The sequence below is a fragment of the Lycium barbarum genome, chromosome 2 (genome assembly GCF_019175385.1).
Source record: "Lycium barbarum isolate Lr01 chromosome 2, ASM1917538v2, whole genome shotgun sequence".
Classification (NCBI taxonomy): Eukaryota; Viridiplantae; Streptophyta; class Magnoliopsida; order Solanales; family Solanaceae; genus Lycium; species Lycium barbarum.
The window spans coordinates 135,633,146-135,657,489 of NC_083338.1; the positions used below are offsets into that span (position 1 = coordinate 135,633,146).

Genomic DNA, 24,344 nt, shown 5'->3' on the forward strand with positions numbered 1-24,344 from the left:
TTTACCAGGTCTGACCCACTAGAAAAAAATTACCACATGGCTTTAAGAAAATAATTCTACTAAACTAAATGGGTAGACATTATTTTTTAAAAGTCACATGACATATTTTAATTAAACAACAAGCCAAATGATTTTTTTTTTTTAAATCTGTCAGTGAAAAGGGTATATATCTAACGGCAGGAATATCTATGCATCACTTTTTTAACGTGAAAAATCACAAAGTTGAAAGATATATTTGCACTTTTTCCAAAAAAAAAAAAAAAAACTTTTGTTTACACTAATATAAATAAGCAAAGAGTGAAAGAGTCCAAGTCAGTCACTTCCTTTGCAACAGTAAGGCCTGAATTCCCTCCAACATTATTGGGGTAAATCATAACCACTAACTAGTAGACCCTTTACCAACCAAAAAAAATAAAAAAATGACCCTCACCCTTGAAACATGTTACCTCAATATAACAAGAAATAGTTTCCTTTTGCACAATTCCTTCTGATTGGGAGATTCTGATCATCTTGGAATAATTAGATTATGGAAATGTTGAACAAACTTGATGATTCTACTGTTAGATTGACTTAATTTGCTGTTTGTTTCTTTTTCTCTCTTGTAAAGAGAGAGAGAGAGAGATATGGTGTCATCATCACCTAAATTGAAGAGTGTCTCTTTTTAATTTGACAAGTCTCTAACTAAAACACCTTTGAAACAATATGAATTTAGATGAACTAGTAGCTAAGAATGTAATGTCTGGTGAAGAGGGTTTGCAATTCATGCAAAACACATCTTCAAATTCCATGTTTCTTGAAAATATGAATCATGGTACATTGTGCAAGAAGACTAGTACTCATGTTGATGAAATTTGGAGTAAGCAAGAAAATCATCATTCCTCAGTTCATAAGCCACAATTGAGTAGTACTAATACTCTGGAGGATTTCTTGATACATGGTAGTGTTATTAAAAGTGAGAATAAACTTGATGATATAGTGCCTAAATTGAATCAGCAAAATGGGAGAGTCTTGCCAATGCCAATGCCTATTCAATCCAATTCAGATACTATCAATTTTGAGAATCAACAGGCTATGGATGTTGTTAATTATCCTGAGAAATGTACGACTAATATGGCGATGCCAGCAGCAACAATAACAACAACAACGTCGAATGAATGTCACTTGATCGGAGAACAGAAGAGGCCTTTCGTGGATGAGAAAAGTATTGAAAGGAGGCAGAGCAGGATGATCAAGAACAGAGAATCAGCTGCAAGATCAAGAGCAAGAAAACAGGTAGAAACTTTTTATTATTTCAAGCTATTTTTTTCAAGTTACTCGAATAATTTTCTTTTTTGTGTGAGTTTGCTCACATTGCCGGTGCTAATACTCGTATTGAGTAAGAGAATTGCGGTAGGTTGACAGTCAACGTAACGTTAGTCAAATTATGATATTATTGTTGTTTCTTGAATAATGGCCTACTTAATTAATCTTACATGAATTTTTCTTTGGGAATTCTAGGCTTACACAAAACAATTGGAACAAGAGGTGTTAGAGTTGAGGAAAACTAACAGTTGGCTGAAAAAGCAAAAGGTGAAATACTCAAATTCTCTCAAACTTTACCTGTTTATTTGATCAACAAGTTAGTGTGTGAACGTCTATTTTTTGTTTATGTTTACATATCTAATTGAATCTTTAGTTTAAAGTTTGGTGCTTCACTTTTATCTATTTCCCATGTATTGAGTAGAGAGATCTATGCTTTTGTTACTGGATTACAGTGGCTGGTTGAAGTAGAATCTTGAAAAGAGTAAAAGCAATTTGCATCTTTAAAAGTTCTGTTGTAAAGGCTAGAGAATAAATTCTCGAGGCATCCCTTTTGTAATGATTTGTAAACCAAAAAAGAAAAAGACATTTATGATACAAGATAGTAGTATGCTATATTGCGTTGGATTTAAGTCAAATACAGAGACAGTATATACAAAAGATCATATCATCAGTATAATTATAGTACCTATTATAACATATTACTATTCATTCAAGCAGTTATCAATCAATGTTTATTAAACAGAATTGATGCATGTAACACTTTACAACTCTATTTTCTTATGCTCTGGAATACATTGACAGGGTGCTTTTCATGTTGTTTTTTATTGTTAACAGGATTTGGAAAAACTTTTGTGCTCAAATGCAGAACCTAGACACCAACTCCGGAGAACCAGCTCAGCTTCCTTTTGAGTCTCAATTTTCATACCAAAGGGCAAACCTTTCTCTTTTTAAATTTTATTTTATCCTCATACTATTATCCTTCTCAATTTGGCCAGCTTTAAGATATTTTACTAAGGTTTTCGACTTTTGGTTGAAGCTCCTGAGAAGTGCAAGTTGAGCATTTTGTTTACATAGTTAAAAACCAACACTACCAGTTTTTCATAATAATCACTATGGTAGAAAAAATAGTAACGTAAATAAAGTCCGAAATAATAGAAAAATAAAGGCTTTGTACACATTTAATCGCTCGGCCAAATATAATTACGGCCGCTATCAATATACAAAAAGTATACATTATTTATGTATATATATATATTTTATACTAATTATAATATACAAACACAATACATTTGCTGGCTATTATTTTCGTCCGAGGCCGTACAGTGTCAAAGTCTCATAAGATAACTGTATTGGACCAAAGGAGCTTCACTTGAAGTAATTTAATGAGTTTTTCAAGCATAACTCAAAAGGCCAATAACCCAACCATGGCGTGGCTGTTATCTTATCTCTCTCTCTTCTTTTTTGATTTTTTGTAAGGGGATAAAAAGGTATAGTTTTAAAATTTAATGGAACTTCTATTAATTCTAGTGATCTTACAAATAGAGGCTAATCAGCAATGGGCTTCAAATGAAAAGGTAAATGGGCTAACCGACTATTGGATCCAAATGCTTCCCATTTGGGAAAGGGCAATTCGCAGGAATGTCCTTATTTTGGGGTGGCTTTAATTTTTATCCATTAAATTGGTGGTCTTTAATTTTTTCTCTTCGTTAGAATCTCTTGGTGTAACACCCCGTATCGTTAGAGTTCTAGTGGAAAAACTGAAGGTTTGAACGTTTTCCGAAAATAGTTGACAGGCCTACTTGGGGAAACCATAAATCCTTGATTAGTTGGGAATTTGGAAAAGCACCCTTAATGAAAGTTGTAGTACGTAGAAATACCTTTCTAACTATATACGGACCAGGCCAATCAGAGACCGGAGCAAGGAGATATGATCGTCTCAATATGGCTAATAGTAAGGCACTTAAAATTCTATAGAATCGGCTAAGTTTTCGATACGTCTGCCTTCCAGTCAAATTTCGTGAAAATCCGTTGCGAATTTGAGGAAACTAAAAATATGAAAGTTGTAGCCCTTTGAAATATCTTTTCAACAGTATATTGTGGAGCCCAAACAAAGCTCTGTACAAGAAATTAGGTTCATTTTACCGAACACTGTTCAGAACCGACACAGGTCCTTTGTGAGGGCGAGTGCGCTAGCCTCGCGTCGCGCACCGATCGCACATAAACCCCCTCTCTGAATATTGACCTGCAGGGGGTCGTGGGCTGCATGTGCGTCGCGGGCCCATCGCATAACAGGTCAGGTTTCGGGTCAAAAGTCGGGATTTCGCGTTTTAAGTTATATTTAAGTTTAGGGTTTATTTTCCTAACACCTCTAGTCACGAAAAATTACCCTAAAGTCAGAGGGAACAAGTCCCAAGCCTCAAGAACCCTCCAAGATAAGTTTTATCATGATTCTAGGTTGAATTCAAGTCTCTAATCTCTTTCTAACTTGAGTGAACCCTTCTAATCAATAAAGTTGTGAGTGGAACATTATTGTTGGGCGTGGAAACCCTAGACCTCGAATTCAAGAGGATTGAACGTCAAAAAGGTAACGCTTCTACACTCTAATCATTCATAATAGTGAATTGATGAGTTCTTGGGAGAATAGTAAATGAGTTTAGCAAAGAGAATTACACGAACTATAGTAGGGTTTTGGATTGTTGACTTGAGATTGTTATAATGATATGGGTGATGGAGAATGATGTTAATTACACCTAATTGAGATTGTAGAATCACCTAGAAGTAATAGAATGAGAATTAGGTGAAGAAACACCATTAATGGAGATTGTGGAGCTTTATGCCCACTAAGTGTTTGATAAAATGCTTAGATGACCAAAGCATGAATATTATTGCTAATATAGAATCCCTTTGACTTGTATTGATACAGATCAAAGTTGAAAGGGTTGACGAACATTGTATTATGCACAAAGGCTGGAATTAAGGTATGTGAGGCTAACTATCTACGTTAGGGAATGTTCATGATTCTCCCTACGCCCCATTCTTCATACTTGTCAGTAATTTGACTCAGAATACAGTTTAGCCCTAGTTTTTTGATATGTTGTAGAACTGTTATCTTCTAGGGTTGCAGTTACAGAATTCGTTCATGGTTGTCAATTTGAATATCATGAAATCAGCACGTAATCTTTATAGACTTATGTATTGTTACCACATGAGTCTCAGTCTAGAAATTCAGTATGCTCAGAAACAGTCAGTGTTTTCAATTCAGTCCAACATGTCTATTTCAGTTCAACATTGTTCATTGTTGTTATGGTCTCAGTCCGTAATAATTAACCATAATTAAACATATGTGATTTTGCCCAAGGGCACAACACAGTCTTGTGTATACGTATACATGGCCGAGGCCATTGACTGACACACTACTAGGCCGAGGCCATAGCGTGCATTTATTATTGGGCCGAGGCCCCACATATACAAACACAGATAATACAGATGATTCAGATACAGAGCAGGGAGTATTCATAACCCTACTTCCTTGCTATTACAGTTATCAGTTTCAGTTTCAGTATTTTATTGCTTCAGTTGCTTTACATACCAGTACAATTCAAATGTGCTGATGCCCCTTTTTATTACTTGGGGGCCTGCATCGCGATATACAGGTTGACGACTCAGCTATTTAGGAGTGCACGTATCAGCTACTGGTGAGCCCCAAATTCCTTCGGGGTGTTGTCAGCTATCTAGTTATTTCAGTTTATAGACAGCTCTATTATTCAGTATTCTTAGAGGCTTCATAGACACAGTTCAGACAGTCAAATATTTATTATGGTAGCCTTGTTGGCAGTTGTTCAGTTGCTTTGGTTTAAGCCATGTTGGCTACGTTCAGATATTTCAGATTGTGTAAGTATTTCCGCATTATGATTTCAGTCAGACCTTTAGTATATCAGCATGTGTTTAGTTGTTTCCACATTCAGTTATGCTTTTGATATCACATGTTGATTCAGCCAGCCAGTTGGTTCGCTCGGTCACATCCAGTCAGGCACCGGGTGTCGTGTTACGTCCAGGCCTAGGTTCGGGGCGTGACACTTGGTTTTGGGTTCGAACCCCCGCTCAGTAAAAAGTTTTTTAAAAAAAATCGCAAGGTAGAGTTTGGATTCGCAAGGCAGAAATTTGCATGCAAAACTCTGCCTTAAGGGAGAGTTTGTCTCAAAACTCTACCTGATCAGGCAGAGTTTGAGTCAAATTTTGCCTGATCAGGTAGAGTTGTGATGCAAAATCAGGCATGCTAAAAAATCTGCCTTAAGGCCTAACTTTGGCCCGAACATGCCTAACTTTGCTACAAAACTCTGCCTTGCGAAATTAACTTTTTTTTTTTTTTTAATACTGAGCTGGGGTTCGAACCCCAAACCTCATGGTATTAGGTGAAAGGGTCAAAAATTAAAGACCACCAATTTGACGGACAAAAATTACAGACCAGTGCATTTGAAGGGCACTCCGCACAAAAAAAAAATGTTTGAGAAATAAAAAAGTTGAGCCCGAAGTTTAGTCCAAAGTCCACTATCCTCATTCTTCCCTCTTGCTACGTTGCAACTTTCAACAATCTTTGCATCAATCCAAAATTTAACATTCTAAATATCTAATTTATATTCCAAAGATGTAATTGTAGATAAGTTAGTTTTAGTGAGTCAATATAAGTAATGGCTACATATCGGGCGGATGATGGTCACATGAATCTCGAGGCCATTAAGGATCATTGGGTGGTGACTATTGTAGGGGAGTTAATTCAAAGTGAAAGGTGCGGAGTAAGTAACCAAGTCTGCAAATGAATGCGCCTTATGGAGGCAAGTGTGCTTCCTGCTAGATTTTTTTTTTATTTTTCATTCTGTGTTCGATATTCGTATTGGAGCCCAACTAATTCGGATTAGCGCGGGGTAACGCTCCCATCAAACAGATTTTTCCTCCATCTATAACCACATTTTACCACTATACTCAATAATTATGATTATTACATAATTTGATAGTCTAAAATATAGCTTTAATTATCAATATATATAACTTAAATTCACGTACAACGTTTAACCAAAAGAAGAAGAAAAAAATCATGTACAAAGAGCTTTAGCCTTGGTGTACTCCGCACATTAGGTGATCACTATGTATATCTCCTTTTGATGTACTTTTATTGTCAAAGCACCCGTCTAACCAAATAATATTATGTATGATGGATATTATTAGGAATTTTCTCAGAAATACAGTATTATTTTTTCTTTTCCCATGTTGCTTGTCTCTTCTATGTTTCTCTTGTGCTCTTTTGGTTGTTACAACTTCCACAAGGTATTAGCTAGGTATATCTCTCATCATTCATAAGTTCAACTAATTATTTTAATTTGGTATATATTAAAGCAAGAATTTGTAAATGTCTCATCATTTCTATGAACTTCGTTAGTAGTTTCGAAGTAAGAGAAACTTCAAATGATCTCATCACCAATAATAAAATAACATAAAAATCCTCTGTCTTATACATATAATAACTTATTAACTTATGCTAGTATAATTTATTAACGTAGTCAGAGTCAAAATAATATCTTAGTGGATACACAAAATCTTTCCCTCTCTTCAACTAACCCATATAAAATCTTCAATGCAACAAAAAAAATTGATTTACATAGAACTCCATACTTCAAATTTCAACAACTTCAAGGGATACAAGTAGAATTATGATATACCTTAAGGACGAAGGTAAGTTATCGTAAAAATAATAAGGGTAGAGAAGTGGGACCAATGGTAGTAGGAACAAAGCATTAGATTCTGTCCCTTATTATTTCATCAAACTTTGCGTAAAACTCTCTTAGCAATTCCCATTTTCTCTCTCTCATCTCATATTTTCAGGTAACATTTTTCTCACTGATTTTACTTTCCCCGAAAGTATGTACAATTTATTCAACAGCTAAATTATTTTTTTCTCGTTTTCTTTTACAGTTTTTGCTTATAACAGAAGCTCTTTTTTTTTTTTTTTTTGCGAAAGAAATTCAGTAGATGTTTTTTCTCCCTTCTTCGTTCGTACGTAGATCTTCAACTTTAGAGTTGAATTTTAGATAAAAGTATACATAAAACTGATTTTTATATACTTACTGACATATGATTTGTATGAGAGGTTAAATTTGCTTCATTCAATCTTTTTTTTTTGTACTGTTCTCCAACTACTCCATCGCTCGTAATTTATGTGGCATCGAATTTCGAGATTTAAATAAGTTTTGGTTTTACAATAATTTTTTATATGTCCTTTAAATATATTTTGAATTATTATATGATTTTCAAATGTGAAATTTTATTTCAAACAACTTAAAATTTCATGTCTGAATTTACGATTAAAATAAAATAATTTGAGTGTAGTATATCTTTCTCTCTTTGTATGTTTTCGTCATTTATTTTGGTATGCTTTTATTGTCTTGGAATTGTGAAAATTAAGGATGGTTTTTGTCAGTGTCTTGTTAAGAAGACGTTAACTGTCATGTCTATAATGTTTTGTTATTGGTGTGCAACAGGTGTTTACAAATGGAGGTGATGCTTAACAACACTCTGCTAACCTGCGCTTCCACTCTTTTAGCATCCAACCAGGTTAGTACATCAGCTAAAAGCCTGCCAGTTTTACTTGTTTATACATTGATTTTTTTACCTGGAAAAAAACTTATACAGTACCCTGCGACTGTATAGTTTTAAATTGTTAATTTCTGTGACGTATAACTGCGTAATTTTTTATAAACATTAAAGAGTGTATGTTTGAATGTAGAGTACTTGGACTTTCGAAATATGAACTATGTCAGCTATAATAATAGTATTGTTTTACCATGATCATGTGTAAATTGAAATCAAAATCTTATTAATTGATTGTGGTTAACTAATTAAAAGTGTATACTACAAAATATTGAAACACACATTTCGAATCGTGAATGAGTATTTCCTGTGTGCTCTCTCTCTCTCCGTCCTTTTTTCTCTCATAAAGCAAAAATATCTGATTGTTTCTCTCAAAGGTAAAGGTTTCCAAATTTTGGAGTTAGGACTTTTTCGCTCTCAGAAATCCAGTGATTTTCTTCTCTTTTTTATTTTTGGTTTTTGATTAACCCCTTAGTTTAAAAAATCTGCAGAAAATTCAATAGGTAATTTTCAGAAACCAAGAAAATCAAGAAGATAATGTAAAATATCTAAGAAAGAATTGTGAACTTGTGCTGTACTTTTGTTTAATCTATTTTTAGAGTGAAAATATGAGGAGGAAATAGCATCTAACTTTCTCAGTACTTTTTTAATGCGTACAGTTACTAACGTGCGCCTATATGGTACGGCTTTTCAAAGTGTTCGGAACTGAAACAGAATGTTAATTTGGCTTATATCCCCTTTTTGGTTCCGTGTTAGTTGATGTCATGAGGGTCCCACTAATAATTATATAGTTTGCCACTGCCGACTATGTTAATTCTGCAGAATTGTTGCCCCTTCACTGTGGACTAATAAAGTTTTTAATTACTAAATTAGGTATATTTTGGGAAATAATTAAATTCTGGATGAGATTTTTAAATTTGGAAAAGTCTAAATGTGCCTTAATATTAAAAGCATGTTGAGTAAAACATTGGCTTCTTATTTGGAAAACAAATTGTAAAAGACATGCTTTTCTAGGTTGACTATGTCTTAGGAGAATATTATATTGGAATATTCTATCAAGATATGATTAACTTTATGTTTCCAAATTCGGCTGGCCTCACACATAGGGCCATTTGCACTTTTGTCCCTATTTTGTGCTAGTCTTTAATTTTTGTGCCTCAAAGAAAACAACTTTTTCGCGAGATATAAATTTATATTTTCGCATCATAAATATCTCACAAGTTATTCCCCAGGCCCTTAAAGAACGGGTGTCTCACTAGGCATAAGTTTGATTTTGAAGGAAAAAATTAAAAAACCATCCATTTGAAGGACAAACCGTGCAATTTCTTCATTAACATAGCAATTCATACTTGGGCTGAAAATAGTAGGAGAAGGTCCACTCTGAACTGGACCAAATTTTGGGCTCCTATTTTTTTAGCTATGGACTAGGACTGAAACTGTCCCCTCTGTCAAGGTCGAATTAGTAATAGGCCCTAGTATGTATTATGGGCCCATTTCAGAATAGATGCACTTGGGCTTATGTCATGAGATGGGCTGGCATGTAGTACGGGTGATGAACATCTATGGACTACTTGTAGTCTATGAAACTTTTTTGTCGTCTCTTTTTCTTGAAAGCTTACTATGTGTATATAACTCAATACTATATATTTATAGTATTCCCTAGAATATTCATGTACAATGATGTCTCCAAATAATTCCAGGATGTTGCGCCACCTTTCGCAATTGAGACCAAAATCAAGGGAGAGCAAAACACAAATGATGAGCACAAAGTAGTTGCTGCTGGTGAGGAAGGTGGAGATGGAAATGACAACGATGACAATGAGAATGGAGAATTTGAGGACGGCGAAGGGGAATTCTCTGATGAAGGGGTTCATGGAAACAATCCCAACAAAAGCAAAGGAAATGCCAAGAAAAGCAATGGAGAAGGTGATGACAATGGAGATGCAGAAGATGAAGAGGAGGGTGGTGATCAAGAAGGTCATGATGATGACGATGACAATGACAATGATGACGACGATGATGATGAAGGTAATGATGACGATGATGGCGAAGAAGGGGAGGAAGAAGAAGAAGAAGTTGTAGAGGAGGAGCCAGAAAATGATGAAGAAGAGGATGATGAGGAAGAAACTATCCAACCACCAAAGAAGAGGAAGAAGTGAACGACTGCCTTGTGTTCTCTTTGAACAATCTGAACTTAGTTTTTTTAACTTGAGAGGGAGAAACATCCATTATGCTTTTTAATTACCTTTCATTTGAAGTTGAAGAGAACTCTGGAACTTTCAGTTGAGGAAACAAAATTATCCCTTTAATTTAACATGTTTCCCAAAGTAAATATGTCTTTCTTTACTTGAGAAGTCAATTGACACCGATGTTTTCTGGTCTATGTTCAATTCCAGTAACGAAGTAATTTTCTGGGTGCATTACAATGAACAATGTACCTCACCTGCGATTTATTTTAACCTCCTCAAGCAAAGGTATTCTATTTGGATGTTCTTTACTCATAGTAGCAGCTTTTAATAATAACAGCTAGAAACGATTAAGATAATGCAATGATGAATCCCTTCTATATCTATTTCCACTACACGGTTACATTAAGAATGTTTAACTATATCATAAACATCTTATAGCTAAAAGTCACATTTAATTGACTTTAGGGTGCTGTTTATTTAATTTACGGAAACGGCTCAAATATGCCATCAAACTGTCAGAAAATGGCTCATTTATGTCACTCGTCAATAGTTTGGCTCATTTAAGCCATCGAACTATCGGAAATGACTCATTTATGTCACTCATCAATAGTTTGACTTATTTATGTCATCGCCTGTTATCAAAATGACTCATCCATGTCATTTTTCATTAACGCTGGTTTTACAATACCAGAGTTGACATGTAACCTCCAACTAAATTATGGTTGTGAGTGAATAGGGTGTATGGGTCAAATTTTTTATTAATTTGGGATTTAAAATTGACCTGATTTAATTAAACAACATAGACCTCTAATTGGAGGTCACGTGTCATCTGGTATTATAAAACCGGTTTTAATGAAAAATGACATGAATGAGTCATTTTAATAAAAGGCTATGGCATAAATGAGTCAAATTATTGATGAATGACATAAATGAACCATTTCCGATAGTTTGATGACATAAATGAGCCAAACAATTGATGAGTGACATAAATGAGTCATTTCCGATAGTTCAATGACATATTTGAGCCTCTTCTGTTTAATTTAACACGTTGGGCTTAATAAATTCATCTTCCCCCCTGTATACTATTCCTTTTTGGTCATATGCGAAACAACTGCACATCCCTATGAGTACATCCCGGGCAATTTACTTTTTACCAACAACCAAGGAAAGTGCGAAGTTGTTACCTATAAGCTTGCTGCAGAAGCAACAATTGGAATTTGAGATTTTTCATCAGGCGAACAATCGTAGAAGAGCTCATTAGAGGATCAGGCTTTTAACACCTGGTGATAAACAGCTTTTGTGCACGTTTGGGGAAGGGGAGGATGGTGAGAGCTAAATGGAAAAGGATATCACCAGCATATTCATCTTCTAACCATGGGTGTTTGCTTGGGAGCAAAACCATCACTCTTTCTCTAAAGCTGTATGAGAATATGGTACTAGTAAAATACAGATACTACGGTTACCATACACAAAGCTAAGACCACGTTCACACTATTTACAATTCGTGAAATGTTAAACTTAGTTTGTCAATTGTACAAGCTTTTCCTTCCAGGAATTGGTGTAGCTCAGAAGCACATCTCCATCCTCGGATATCTATGGAGCAGCAGAAAAAAAAGGGAAGTAAAGTTATTATATGATTAAATCCGAAGAGTCCAAAGAAGAAAACTTTAAGTGTATAACAACAGGTATCTAAATGCTTTAGACATGCACAACTATGATCATCACTCATGATTTCCAGCAGTTCTTATTTGCTTAATACCCGTGATCAGTTCTAAACTTCCTAGGGTACCAAACAAAAAGGTCATCATCTAGAGGTCTTGTCTGGAGCAGTTTTACAGCAAACACACACACATTTAATGCCACATCATGAACATATATTTACAAAAGACCAGAAACTTGAGTTGCAAGCGTGTAAACTCAGCAATGAAGCCTGGATTAGGTTTTGCTAGTATTTTATACAGTCAGACTTCTTTTTAAAAGTCATCCTCTATAATAATATTTCATTATAACGGCCAAGTTTTCGTTGGGACAGGCTTTCATATTATGTTATATTATATGTTTTCTATAACAGATCTCTCTAAACGATCAAAAAGTATCTGGACAAACGATGCCGTTATAAGGAGGTTTGAGTATGTATTATCAAATTACTCAAAAAAGAAGACAAACTCAGAAATTAGTAGTCAGAATTTATAGAAATATGAAAAGAACACTATTAGGGTATTAATTTGCATGTTATGTGAATGTGGCAAAGAAGCTCAGTTACCTTCATGAGCACTGGCACTATTTACAATGAGAAGCCATCTAAAGAAGTGGCTCATTTCTTTGTTGCATCAATAAACATGGCCCGTGTCCAATGTTCAACATCTTCTGTTTGTGAAGGAGGAGGAGGAAAAGGAGGGCGCTCAATGAGATCCCAGCCTTCAATTAAATTTTCATTCCTTCCTACATCAGATACTTCAGCGGCATAATTTAAATTGCCAGTAGAACTTGGAAGAGCATTGTCAAACGTATTTCTCTACAAAGTTAGGAGAGAAGAGAAATTTAATGTAATTAGCTTTGTTGTTAAGTACTTCAAAGTTTATTTATACGAGGAAAAAAAAAGCATAGTTGCAATACATTATTAGGCCCAGTTCGCAAAGAATTTCATATTATTATGCCCCAGTTATCATAGTCACTAAAACAAATCCACTAGTAAACTAAGCCGACACATCCTGAAAACCACAGCAACAATTCCAAAAGATTTTAAGGAAATTGAAGTTGCAGGATTTCTGGATTATCTATACTTTGCAGTTCTTACTAAACTATGTTCCCTAATGAAAAAGTTTCATCAAGTTCTGACAAATTATAAGAAAACTTAATTAACACTAAGGTTGCTCAGTTGATGTCCAACGGAGATAGTATCTTTACATACATAAAACCACTTCTGCAGCTAACTCAATTCTTAAAAGGTATGCATAACCAAGAAAACTCAATTCGAGACATAAGAATCGCCTATTGATATCTGAGTTATCGAAGATCCTGCTTAACATAGACATTTCTTCATTGCCACATTATTGAGTTTATTGTTCCCTAGCATAAGGTCCTTTTTTTCAACAAACTACAGCATACGTACGAGAAAGCAAAAAAAAAAAAAAAAAAAGGATTTGTAGACATCAATAAACGAAGATCTGTGGTCATCAAGAGTGGATGATGCATTTTACCTCTAATGATACCTCTAATGAAAATTAGGCAATGGCATAATGCTGTACACAAACAAAAATTGAATACAGAAAGCTCATATCTTTTGAAAATAAAAACCAATACTAAGACCGATGCATCCATACCAATACTGGCGCAAGTCTACATACTAGTACCAACATGTTCAGTGCCAACACATGCTATGCTGAACTGAATCCAAAAACAGAAACTATACCAATACTGGCACATGTCCACTCTCCATCAAAGTGCTAGATGACCCGGCTGAATCTACATTCCAAACAGATTTGTTCAGTTGTGGGACTTGCTTGGATGCCCTACAAATTATAACACCGAATGACTAAATTACAGGCCACCACTGAACAAATCAGAGATTTCAAGGCCATGAGAAGTCAAACTTTTTTCATTAAATAGTATGATTATAGATCTAGAACTATGACACATAAATGAAAGAAATACGTACCTTGAACCAGACATTTTCAAAGAAAAAACAGATCGAACTTCCTTTGAAGAAGAAAGTGTAGCCAACAATCTAGCAAATGTTTCGAAGGTAGAGGCTTCAGCAGGAACTTCTAAACATAATGTGTTGTAACAGTATGCAGTAATGCAAGCAACACTTTTCTTGAGAAGTGCTATGCCTTTCTGCAGATCTTTGTGTGTTTCTATTGAGTGCAGGGAAGCAGAAGCATAGTTGAAACTACTACTATTAGAAGAATCCAACCGAGGTTTTCTATCAGATTCCATCGAGGTAACTCCAAAGTCACTAGAAGTTCCAGAATTACTGCAACTTCTGTCGTACCATGAAGCTTCCCCACCTGAAGAGCAAAAGTTTTGACGCGGAATAAAAAGTGGGTACTCGCCGCTGCGTGCATTGCATGACTAACATCAGTAAGAAAGTTCTCATCTCTTTAAATGGGAAAAGGAACATGAATTTCTACATTCGAATTAAAGGAATACCTTCTAGACGATGGACGAGCATCCCAGTAAGAATCTCGTTGCCATATTCGAGAACATGAACCCTAATGTAATGAACAAAGAGATAGGAGAAATTAAAAAACAAAACTTGTTCTGGATCCAAAGATAAAACAAATATGTTATCGTTTGATCATCTATGTACCGTGACTGGCAAAAAAAGCAAGTGCATTCACTAAGTATGAAAGGCACTAGGAAATTCTTTTGCTCTTCCTCTAGCATAAAATAAGTTTCAATAACTCTTTAAGTAAAAAATTTTGTACTAAGGAAGCTCTGATAAGTCCCATTAATGTACCTTGAAATTTTAAAAACTTGTTCCGGATTCAAGATAAAACAAATATGTTATCCTTTGACCATCTATGTACCGTGACCCTGGCAAAAAAGGCAAGTGCATTCACTAAGGTCTGAGAGGCATTAGGAAATTGGTTTGCTATTCCTTTAGCATTAAAATAAATTGCAACATTTCTCTAAGTCCCGTAGTTCCATTAATACCCTAAGACATTAGTGGCTCAACTACCAAAAGAACTACAGAAAGTTGTTTGAGCATACCGCAAATCCTGAATTATGAAGTGCAGGCGCACAGACGCAACGAACAACAAGGTTCAAAAGTTGCACCATATATCTGCTTTCAATCATCAAAAATAAAAGCATTAGAATATATTATTAACTGGCCTAATTTACCAGCTTTCAAAAAACATATATATATATATATATATATATATATATATATATATATATATATATATATATATTATTAACTGGCCAAAATGGTATTCTACAAATAGATGGTAAAAGCATTGGATAATTATCTCAATCTACTCAGCCTGTGGATATATATAGGCAGTGTTTCATTTCAATGACAGAACTACATAACTCAATTTGCTACAGTAAATCCTCCATTTCAATTTATATGGCATAGTTTGACTTGGCACGGAGTTTAAGAAAGAAAAAAGACTTGGAACTAGAGGTCTTAAACATGCCATGAGATTTATGTAGCTATAAAAGCATGCTATTAAGGGTAAAATGACAAGTTTAAAGTAAATTGGTTCCAAATATAGAAAGGTATCATTCTTTTAGAAGGGGCTAATAAGGAAATAGTGTCACGTAAAATGGAACAGAGGAAATATAAGATTCTAAAATACACCAGATAAACGGCATCCCTAGAAAATGTATGCACATGCATTTCCTATCATGCTTTTGTAATGACTGGATTCATTCTTTGCTGTGTGCACCTAAACCAGCAAGTAGCACTCTTGGCATATCTACAGTAAACTATTCATTTACTTGAAGCACAAAAATGAAGAACTAAATTCAACTCACTACACATAGTAACAAGCCCTTGGGCCATAAGAGGGGGGGGGGGGGGGGTACACAGTCAGTATTTCATCTTCCAGTGATCATTCCATAAAATAATATCTCTTTTTATTTGGAGTTCTAGGAAAAGCCTTCTTCAAATCTTGTATAGCATAAGGCAATTCGAACCTTAACCAAAGAATCCCCAAATCCATCCAAAAACTGAACAACTACACTCCAAGGCTTTGATAAACCCCTTCCTATAGTTTTACTGACATGAACCGAAATAAACAACCCTCACCTCCAATCCGAAAAGCTTAAGCATATGAAGAAAATGTGAAAAAATCACAGCATAAGAAGAATGCTGAAACCTGACAGTTTTGAAAAGAAAAGAAATAGGAGCCTGACAGTAGGCATCCAAAGCATAATTGCTACCCCCTGATAGGGCTGATCAAAATTCTCTCCTACTTGAATGCAAAAAGGTATGGACGGCCAATGATCTACTTTGGTGGAAAAAGCCATGGCACTCCAAATCATAGAGGCCACAATTACTGGTCACTAACGTATGCATGATAGAAATTGAACACCCAGATGAGATTACGACAATAAACAGAGAAAACTCATATTGCCACTGCATAATGGCTCTGCCTATATTTAGAAACTTGAAAGCTACATTATATGTCAGAAAGTTAATAATTGCGCAGCTGGAAAAGTAACTTATGTAATAACCGAGCAAAAGAAATTACCCTAAAGAAGCACCCAGCTCATCAGACGGAACTGAATGAGGATCAAGTCCTCTTGGCAACCTTGCATTACAGATGCTATCATATTGGCCACTAGATCCATCTTTTTTTTCTCCATCAACTATTACCTGCAGCACAAGATTTGTATGAAACCAAAAATTTGCCCCAAGTAGATAGTCCACAGAGAAAGATCAAGTTCAAAGTCCAAAGTCCTCTTTTTGCTCGGCCATCGTAAATACCTAATGGAAACATTACTAAGCATACAAAGTCCAGGTTTTCTTCCCGAATGATACCAAAGTTCCACCCATATACTAACAAGATGACCCGATAGCAGATATAAAACTGTTAACTCCATTTTCTTTTTTCCTAAAACAATCACACCTTTTATATGAGGCAGATTTAAATTCAAAAAAAGGAAATGAAGGAATTTATAAGGGCCAAAAGAAAGACTCGGTAAAGCATTTATGGAAAACCAACAGGCTAAGATTCATAATCTCAAAGCGTCAGATACTTTGTTTCAGGAAATGAAGGAACAATGGCACCAATCCAGAACACCCACATGATTAAAATATCTAACTCTGAAGCAGAAATAATCATTTATTTTACATAACCAACAGGGAAGCAGGGGGTTTGAGGGGTGTAATCCCCCATTGAAGCCTATTGCAGTTTTCCTCCCAAATGTTTACTTCAAGTTCAAGAATATCAACAGTTTGCTGATTGAAGAAAAAGGAGATGAAGTGCCCCACCAATTCAAAGGATGAAGTGCCTCACCAATTCAAAGGTAATAAAGCACATACATAATAAGAAAAGCCTAGTGAATTGACTACCATATTGATACTCATTCCATTCTCTGTATTTTTTTGGGGTCAAGATAAAGTAAATCATTCCATTCTCTGTAATTTGGATTAAGCAGTGTTTGCCACAATTACCAGCATATATAATTGCTTGAGACTTACACGACGTTGAGGGAATAACTTGCATATCTGTTTTACAACCACGGACTGTTTATGCAAAAGCTCAGAAGTAATTGCCATCTGTGGTTTCGATAAAAGAGAATTAGTAACATGGAAAATTTCTGATATGAGAGTTTGAAAGAAGGAGAATTCCTCACATGCCCAAGATTTTGAGTGCAGATGAGATTAGGATAAAACTTCTCAAGTTGTTCCACGCGATTTTTTTCCAGCTACAATTTGATTCAGTCATCAGTATTGCTATTTCATCAAACTATCCCTAACAGAATGTGAAATACAAAAGAAGGACTCCATTATACCATCCTTGTAGCTGATCCTAGCAACTCATACTGAACTTTCAGATCATGAGATGTCTTCTCAATTTTTGCTCTCCCTGTAAATACATGTATTAGTGTGCTAGCCAATAGGTTAAGATCTGCATTAAATTCAAATTGAACAGCTGCCATTAGAAGACAGGACCAAAGACCTTCTGAAACTTGATCTTTCTTTTTTCGGAGCCTTTCCCTTAATCTTGCCAATTTTTCATTCCGAGGCACCCTCCAACTAATTTGATCATCGGCCTTACCCTGAAGATGATCAAAATGTTACAAATCAAATCATGGAAAAGTACATGAACATAAATCTTTTCAGTTACAGGTATACCTCGTAACTGAATCTTCTTTCATAAATAATTATTAAAATACACTCGATACAGAATAGAAAGGAGCTTATATCAGTTTAGGATATTGAATATCTACGATAGGTAACATCAATTAGAAGGCAAACATCTGACACCTGAAGTAATCTGTAGGTGGCCAGGTCTATAGGCAGCAAGAAAAAAAACGACAATCACATCAAGTTTTCAGTTGTTTAACAAGACTGTGCTGTCATTTTTGTTATCAAAAGAAGGATCATAGCAACCTGACATGCATCATACTACTCTCACTTTGCTTATTACTTATGCTTACTTTAGAGCAAATTAGATGCCAACAATAAATCATTTTTCCATTCAGGTCTATTTTATGCCAACACTAATTATTTTTCTTCTTAAGAAGAATATTAGTTCTCCAATTTTTTTATTTTTTTTTTAAGAATAGTAAAAATATTACGAGTCCTCTAAAACTAGGCTCTTTATATTTCACATTTATAATTACATGGATGTACAAGTCTCAAACTAGGAAAAAGAAAAGCTCTAAGAATACGGACGTCATGGAACTACACTCATGTGAGAGCCCTCTGTTTGAAGAACATACTCTTTTTGATCTTTCCTCTACCTTCATTTCAAAGCTAAGACCTAATGAATGTAAAAATAACAATTCCTTAAACCCAACAGGTTGTTATTACTCATATGATTTTTTATCTTCCCTACACTGTTCAAAAGTAAGCCCTCAGACCACATGGATCCCAAGAGATTATAGGTCCTTTCAGAGAACTTCCCTTTGTGTAATTCGATACATTGACGCACTATGGACGGTACATATGGTCTACATAAAACATGGTTAAACTATCTCAAGCAATTTTATGTCATTTTACCCTCCGTGTGTGTCACTTGCACCTTCTATTGATTATGAACATATCTAATCTTATCCAATCTTGTATGACTTTATATACATCTTAACATTTGCATTTATACGACATTCATCTTGTGGATATTGTGAGTCTTAAATGCCCCACATTCACTCCCACATAAGTTAACGGTCTTACAACCATTCGACAAAACCTTTTCTTGACTTTGTTCATTGTCTTCCTATTGTATAGCATAGCACACTCATGAATCTTGACATTTCCTCCATTTGAACAATCCTACGTTAATTTTATGTATTACATCTTCAACTACGATTCCATTCTCCTGATATAATCAACAATATGATTAAGTTATCCATTGTCGTCTGGAAACTCTTTCAGAAGCGATTATAGATAATTTTAAACAACAACAACAACATACCCAATGTAATCCCACGAGTGGAGTCTCCTTTGGGGAGGGTAGAGTGTATGCAGACCTTACCCCTACCCCTACCTTGGGAGGTAGAGAGGCTGCCCTCGCTCAAGAGAAAGCATAATAAATCAGGTCAGAAAAGGAAATAACGGAAGTGAAGAAACCATGGGAAGATACCATAGAAAGCATGACAAAGCATTCTAGAAAAAGGAACAGTAACTACAACAAAATAGTACGATAATCGAAGTACAAGAAACAACAGATAGTGCCAGAAATCGAATGCTACGACTACTAGTATGGAAGGATAAGCCAGACAACGCTCTACTAACCTTCTACCCTAACGTATTTATATCTCATTTAGATTAAAAGGTGAAAACATCTTCTTAAACAATGTAATAAAAGCATAACAAGAAATATTATTTTATAAACCTTAGCCAAGAGTACTTCACTTAATTGGCCACATAATGCGTCCCTCTTTGCCTTGAGTGATTTTAACACAGTTCTATACTCATTCAATCTGCCAAAAACACATCATAATTACTACAATTAGAATCCAGTAATTACAGAGGAACTTAATTTTTTTTTTTAATTAAAATTTGTGATAATTACCTGTAATTGACGCAAAGAGTACAAATTGAAGGTAGCTTTGAATTCTCACATATATCACAGCAACTCGTTTTTCTCGTCATATTCACTGTTCTCAACCCTAGAATATTATCTACACATAATAATAATAATAATAAAACCAAAATTCAACAATTATATACGTAAGTTTCAAGCTCAATTACAATTATATTGCGTCGAAGACAAAATTAAGGAAAACTCACCAGAAAAATTAAAATAACTGCAATAATAGTACCTAATTGTGAAGGGGCTATGTTAATTGGGGGATTTAAATATGTGATTTTGGTTAGATATATATATAATAATAACGATGACTTTGCCGGAGCTCTGAGGATGAGCTAAGTTTTTTTTTTTTAATTTTAAAATTAAAACTGTGTGACGTTCGAATTAACTTTGGGTGCAAGTTTGAAAGAATTGGGTGAGCGCTTTCGAATTTTGATTGTCATTTGATTGTCACTAATTAATTTTCTTACTTTATTAATTAAATAATTTAACGTCATTTGGATCATTTTGGTTGGCACTTGGCAGCATAATTTTAGGGTTGTTCGGGAGTGGTCTTTAATTTTTGTCTTTCGCCTAAATACCCTGAGGTTTCAGTTTCAAATTCCGACTAATTCAAAAAAGAAAATTGCAAAACAGAATTTCGTAGCAAAATTAGGCTTATTCAGGCTTTGTACATATCCAGCCGAGTAAAAAAAGAAAAAAATATGCCTTGTAAAATTCGCAAAGCAAACTTGCGCCTTAAGGCAGATTGCGTCTTAGAATTATGCCTTACAAGGCATAACTAAATTATGTCTTACAAGGCGGACTTTCTGCGAAGCCTTGCCTTGCAAAATTGGTTTTCTTTTGACTGAGCGAGGATTCGAACTCAGAACCTCGCGATATTTCTGATTATTTTTTTAAGCGAAAGTTAAAAACTAAAGACCAACAATTTGAGGGGCAAAAATTAAAGACCAACGCCTTTGAAGGGCAACCGGTGCAGAAAAATTATGTTAAGTAACTCATAAATTTTGGAGTTTGGTCTGCGGTAGTAAACTTTGCAATACTTGTACCGGTAACTATGTAAGAATTTATATCATTTTATGTTGAGTCAAAATATTATTCAGGTTTATTTTCTAATAAATTAGGAAAATAAAAAGATGGGGTGGAGTGTTGGCATGTTAAGAAAGCTCATGTCCAGAAGATGAAGGTAGCAAGAAATGAGAATGCTGAGATGGATGTGTTGGCATGCCAGGAGAGATAAGATTAGAAATGAAATGATTCGGGACAAGGTAGAAGTAGCCCCGTGGAGAACAAGATGCGAGAAGGGAGGTTGAGATGGTTTGGGCACGTGCGGCGGAGATCTGCAGATGCTCCAGTGAGGAGGTGCGAGAGGTTGGCCGTGGTTGGGCTGAGAAGAGGAGAAGGTAGGCCTAAGAAGTCGTGGGTAGAGGTGATTAGGCAGGATATGGCGCAGTTTCAGCCTACCAAGGACATGACCCTTGATAGAAGGGCGTGAAGATCGAGTATCAGTGTATAGGGATAGTAGGTTGCGCATAAATTACTCTTGAGTTATGAGGTCTTTTCATTTGCATATTCTTTTGTTTAGCTTAGTCGCTTCTCTTCTCTTCCTATTATTTCCATTTACTTTTGTTATTTGAGTTTTAATTGGTGTTGTATTTATTCACGGCAGTTGATGGGACATCCCTTCACGTCAAACAGAGAGTGTAAGAAGGCCACAAAATGCCCACTCCATTACCTCAAAGTGGTCAAATTGTGGGGGTTGTATAACGGCACATTTCATCTTGAACTCGTTAGGTACTTTTTGGAAAATGTTGTTGCACTCGAGAGAATCATCATCGATCCTACGAGTCCAATTTTCTCTCGCGTCCCCTTGGATCTTGAGGAAATCGAACATCAGTAAATTGCAAGAAATCTTGCTAAACTCCAGCTTGAAGGTGAAGTTCCTCGAGTCCGGAGCCAAAATGACTTATTTTTACAGCTATTAGACAAAAATAGTATGCTTTTTTTTTTTAGACCAAAATGGGTATTTCGATGGATAACCAACGAAATACCCACACAAGTATTGTTCCGGTGCCGATGAATTTCTTGCATTTCGCTACATGTGTAGCGAAATGCAAGAAATTAGTTTTTTTTTTCCTTTGCATTTCGTGAATCAATTCACGAAATAGGCATTTTTATTTTTTTTATTTTTTTTTGCCATTCGTGAAATTAAAACTGTTTTTTTTATTTATTTTTTCCTTTGCATTTCGTGAATCAATTCACGAAATAGGCATTTTTTTTTAATTTTTTTTTTTGCAATTCGTGAAATTAAAACTGTTTTTTTTTCCTTTGCATTTCGTGAATCAATTCACGAAATAGGCATTTTTTTTTTTTTGCAATTCGTGAATAAAAACGAAACTGATTTGTATTTTTTTTTATTTTTTTTTTGCATTTCGTTGTGCAATCAACGAAATATGTGTTTATATATATATAAAAAAAATTGCATTTTGTGTATTAATGAACGAAATAGGTTTTTTTATTTTTTTTTGTATTTGGTGAATTAATGAAGGAAACTGATTTTTTTTTCATTTCGTAATTTAATGAACGAAATAGTTTTTTTTTTTTTTTTGGTATTTCGTGAATAAAAAAAATGAAATAGGAAATTATAATTTTTTTTTTTTTTGCATTTCGTGTATTAAAAAACGAAATAGGAATATATATATATATATATATATATATATATATATATATTTATTATTATTATTATTTCATTCATATACCATTGGTATATGAAATATATATATATTTTTATTATTATTATTATTTCATTCATATACCATTGGTATATGAAATATATATATATATATATATATATATATATATATATATATATATATATTTTATAAAGCAGTAAAACAGTACCAAATTTTTTTTTTCTATAACGCAGTAAAATACTGCTTTATAGAAACAGTACCAAAAAAAAAAAATTGGCCAACTTTATTTTTTGCAACACTTAGTGTTTTTCTCCATACTTTTGACCAATCATTAGTCGTGTGTCAAGACTCCGAAACGTCAATATTTTATATAGAACCTGATATTTTTTTCTGCGTACAATAATGTAGGCCCAATACATCAAGGATACGTAGACGTTCGGATCGTCATTTTAGGGGTTGAAAAGGTGCCCGAAGTAAGTTTTGTTTGAAAAAACTTAGTGTTTGACTGTAAGGTTATTTTAGTCAACTTTATATGTCGAGAAAATTGGTCAGCTTTATTTTCAAAAATTGAAACCGCAGAAGTGAAATTGACATTCACAGCTACATTACCCCGAGATTTTTACGTTGAAATCTATTGCGTATCATCATCTTATAAGTAAATAAAACTGAAAATTTCACGCCAATTTGGGGGAAAATTGAAATTGAATGGGATAAAAGCTGTTTTTTTAAAAATCGGCTCGGCCAATGTCCGCATAGATCTCGAAAAAATAAGCAAGTTAAAAAAAAACGCGTAAAACGGACGTCCGAGCGCAAAGTTATGACCATCTAAAGTTTGATGACTTTACAACTAGTTTTTCTCCCTATATTTTTTAGAATTATATTTATATTCAAGATAAAGTTATGTCTTGACTTTACAACTATTTTTTTTTCGTTTATTAAAAAACGAAATAAGAATTTTTTTTTTATTTCGTTCATCTAAAAATGAAATATGAAAATAATTTTTTTTGTATTTTTGTATTTCGTTTATATAAAAAAATAGGAAATAATTTTATTTTCATTTCGTTTATATAAAAACGAAATAGGAATACATACATACATACATACATATATATATATATTCCTATTTCTTCCTATTTCGTTTTTTTTATTCACGAAATACAAAAAAAAAAAAACTATTTCGTTCATTAAATTACAAAATGAAAAAAAATAAAAAAAATCAGTTTCCTTCATTAATACACGAAATTAAAAAAAAAATCAGTTTCGTTCATTAATTCACCAAATACAAAAAAAAAAAAAAAAAAAAAAACCCTATTTCGTTCATTAATACACGAAATGCAAAAAAAAATTATATATATATCTATACGAAATAGGTTTTTATATAAACGAAATAAAAAAAATTATCCTATTTCGTTTTTTAATACACGAAATGCAAAAAAAAAAATTATAATTTCCTATTTCCTTTTTTATTCACGAATTGCAAAAAAAAAAAAAAAAAAAAAAAAAAAAAAAACCTATTTCGTTGATTGTGTCAGGAATTGCAAAAAAAACAAAACAAAAACCCCTATTTCGTTGATTGTGTCACGAATTGCAAAAAAAAAAACACATATTTCGTTGATTGCACAACGAAATGCAAAAAAAATAAAAATGCCTATTTCGTGAATTGATTCACGAAATGCAAAGGAAAAAAAAAATCTTGCATTTCGCTACACATGTAGCGAAATGCAAGAAATTCATCGGCACCGGAACAGTATTTGTGTGGGTATTTCGTTGGTAATACCCATTTTGGTCTAAAAAAAAAAAGC

At 34.2% G+C, this 24,344-nt stretch overlaps 3 protein-coding genes across 9 annotated transcripts; 2 read left to right on the forward strand and 1 right to left on the reverse strand.

Annotated features, from left to right (window-relative positions):
- The first annotated feature begins 702 nt into the window (after positions 1-702).
- On the forward strand, positions 703-2,211 carry LOC132628963 (ABSCISIC ACID-INSENSITIVE 5-like protein 3). Its single transcript, XM_060344716.1, has 3 exons — positions 703-1,272; positions 1,498-1,569; positions 2,137-2,211. Exons 1-3 carry the CDS (start codon positions 703-705, stop codon positions 2,209-2,211), a joined length of 717 nt encoding a protein of 238 aa, XP_060200699.1.
- A 4,823-nt stretch (positions 2,212-7,034) lies between these two features.
- Positions 7,035-10,276, forward strand: LOC132627442 (protein bfr2-like). The gene is made up of 3 exons (XM_060342787.1): positions 7,035-7,179; positions 7,836-7,908; positions 9,645-10,276. Exons 2-3 carry the CDS (start codon positions 7,846-7,848, stop codon positions 10,101-10,103), a joined length of 522 nt encoding a protein of 173 aa, XP_060198770.1. The 5' UTR covers positions 7,035-7,179; positions 7,836-7,845; the 3' UTR covers positions 10,104-10,276.
- Positions 10,277-11,472: 1,196 nt separating this feature from the next.
- LOC132627443 (uncharacterized) lies at positions 11,473-20,289 on the reverse strand. 7 transcript variants are annotated; one of them, XM_060342788.1, is made up of 14 exons: positions 20,050-20,288; positions 19,832-19,940; positions 19,652-19,739; positions 17,774-17,873; positions 17,607-17,680; positions 17,448-17,519; positions 17,293-17,370; positions 16,340-16,464; positions 14,850-14,922; positions 14,286-14,347; positions 13,792-14,190; positions 13,546-13,645; positions 12,397-12,648; positions 11,473-11,726 (listed from the first exon to the last, which is right to left on the reverse strand). In XM_060342788.1, the coding sequence occupies exons 2-13, from the start codon at positions 19,909-19,911 to the stop codon at positions 12,448-12,450; spliced, it is 1,452 nt and encodes a 483-aa protein (XP_060198771.1). In that variant the 5' UTR covers positions 19,912-19,940; positions 20,050-20,288; the 3' UTR covers positions 11,473-11,726; positions 12,397-12,447. The 7 variants fall into 7 exon arrangements, with proteins under 7 accessions (XP_060198771.1, XP_060198777.1, XP_060198772.1 ...); XM_060342794.1 differs by lacking the exon at positions 12,397-12,648 and having other exon boundaries at positions 13,546-13,598; positions 20,050-20,289; XM_060342789.1 differs by lacking the exon at positions 12,397-12,648 and having other exon boundaries at positions 20,050-20,289.
- Positions 20,290-24,344: the final 4,055 nt, after the last annotated feature.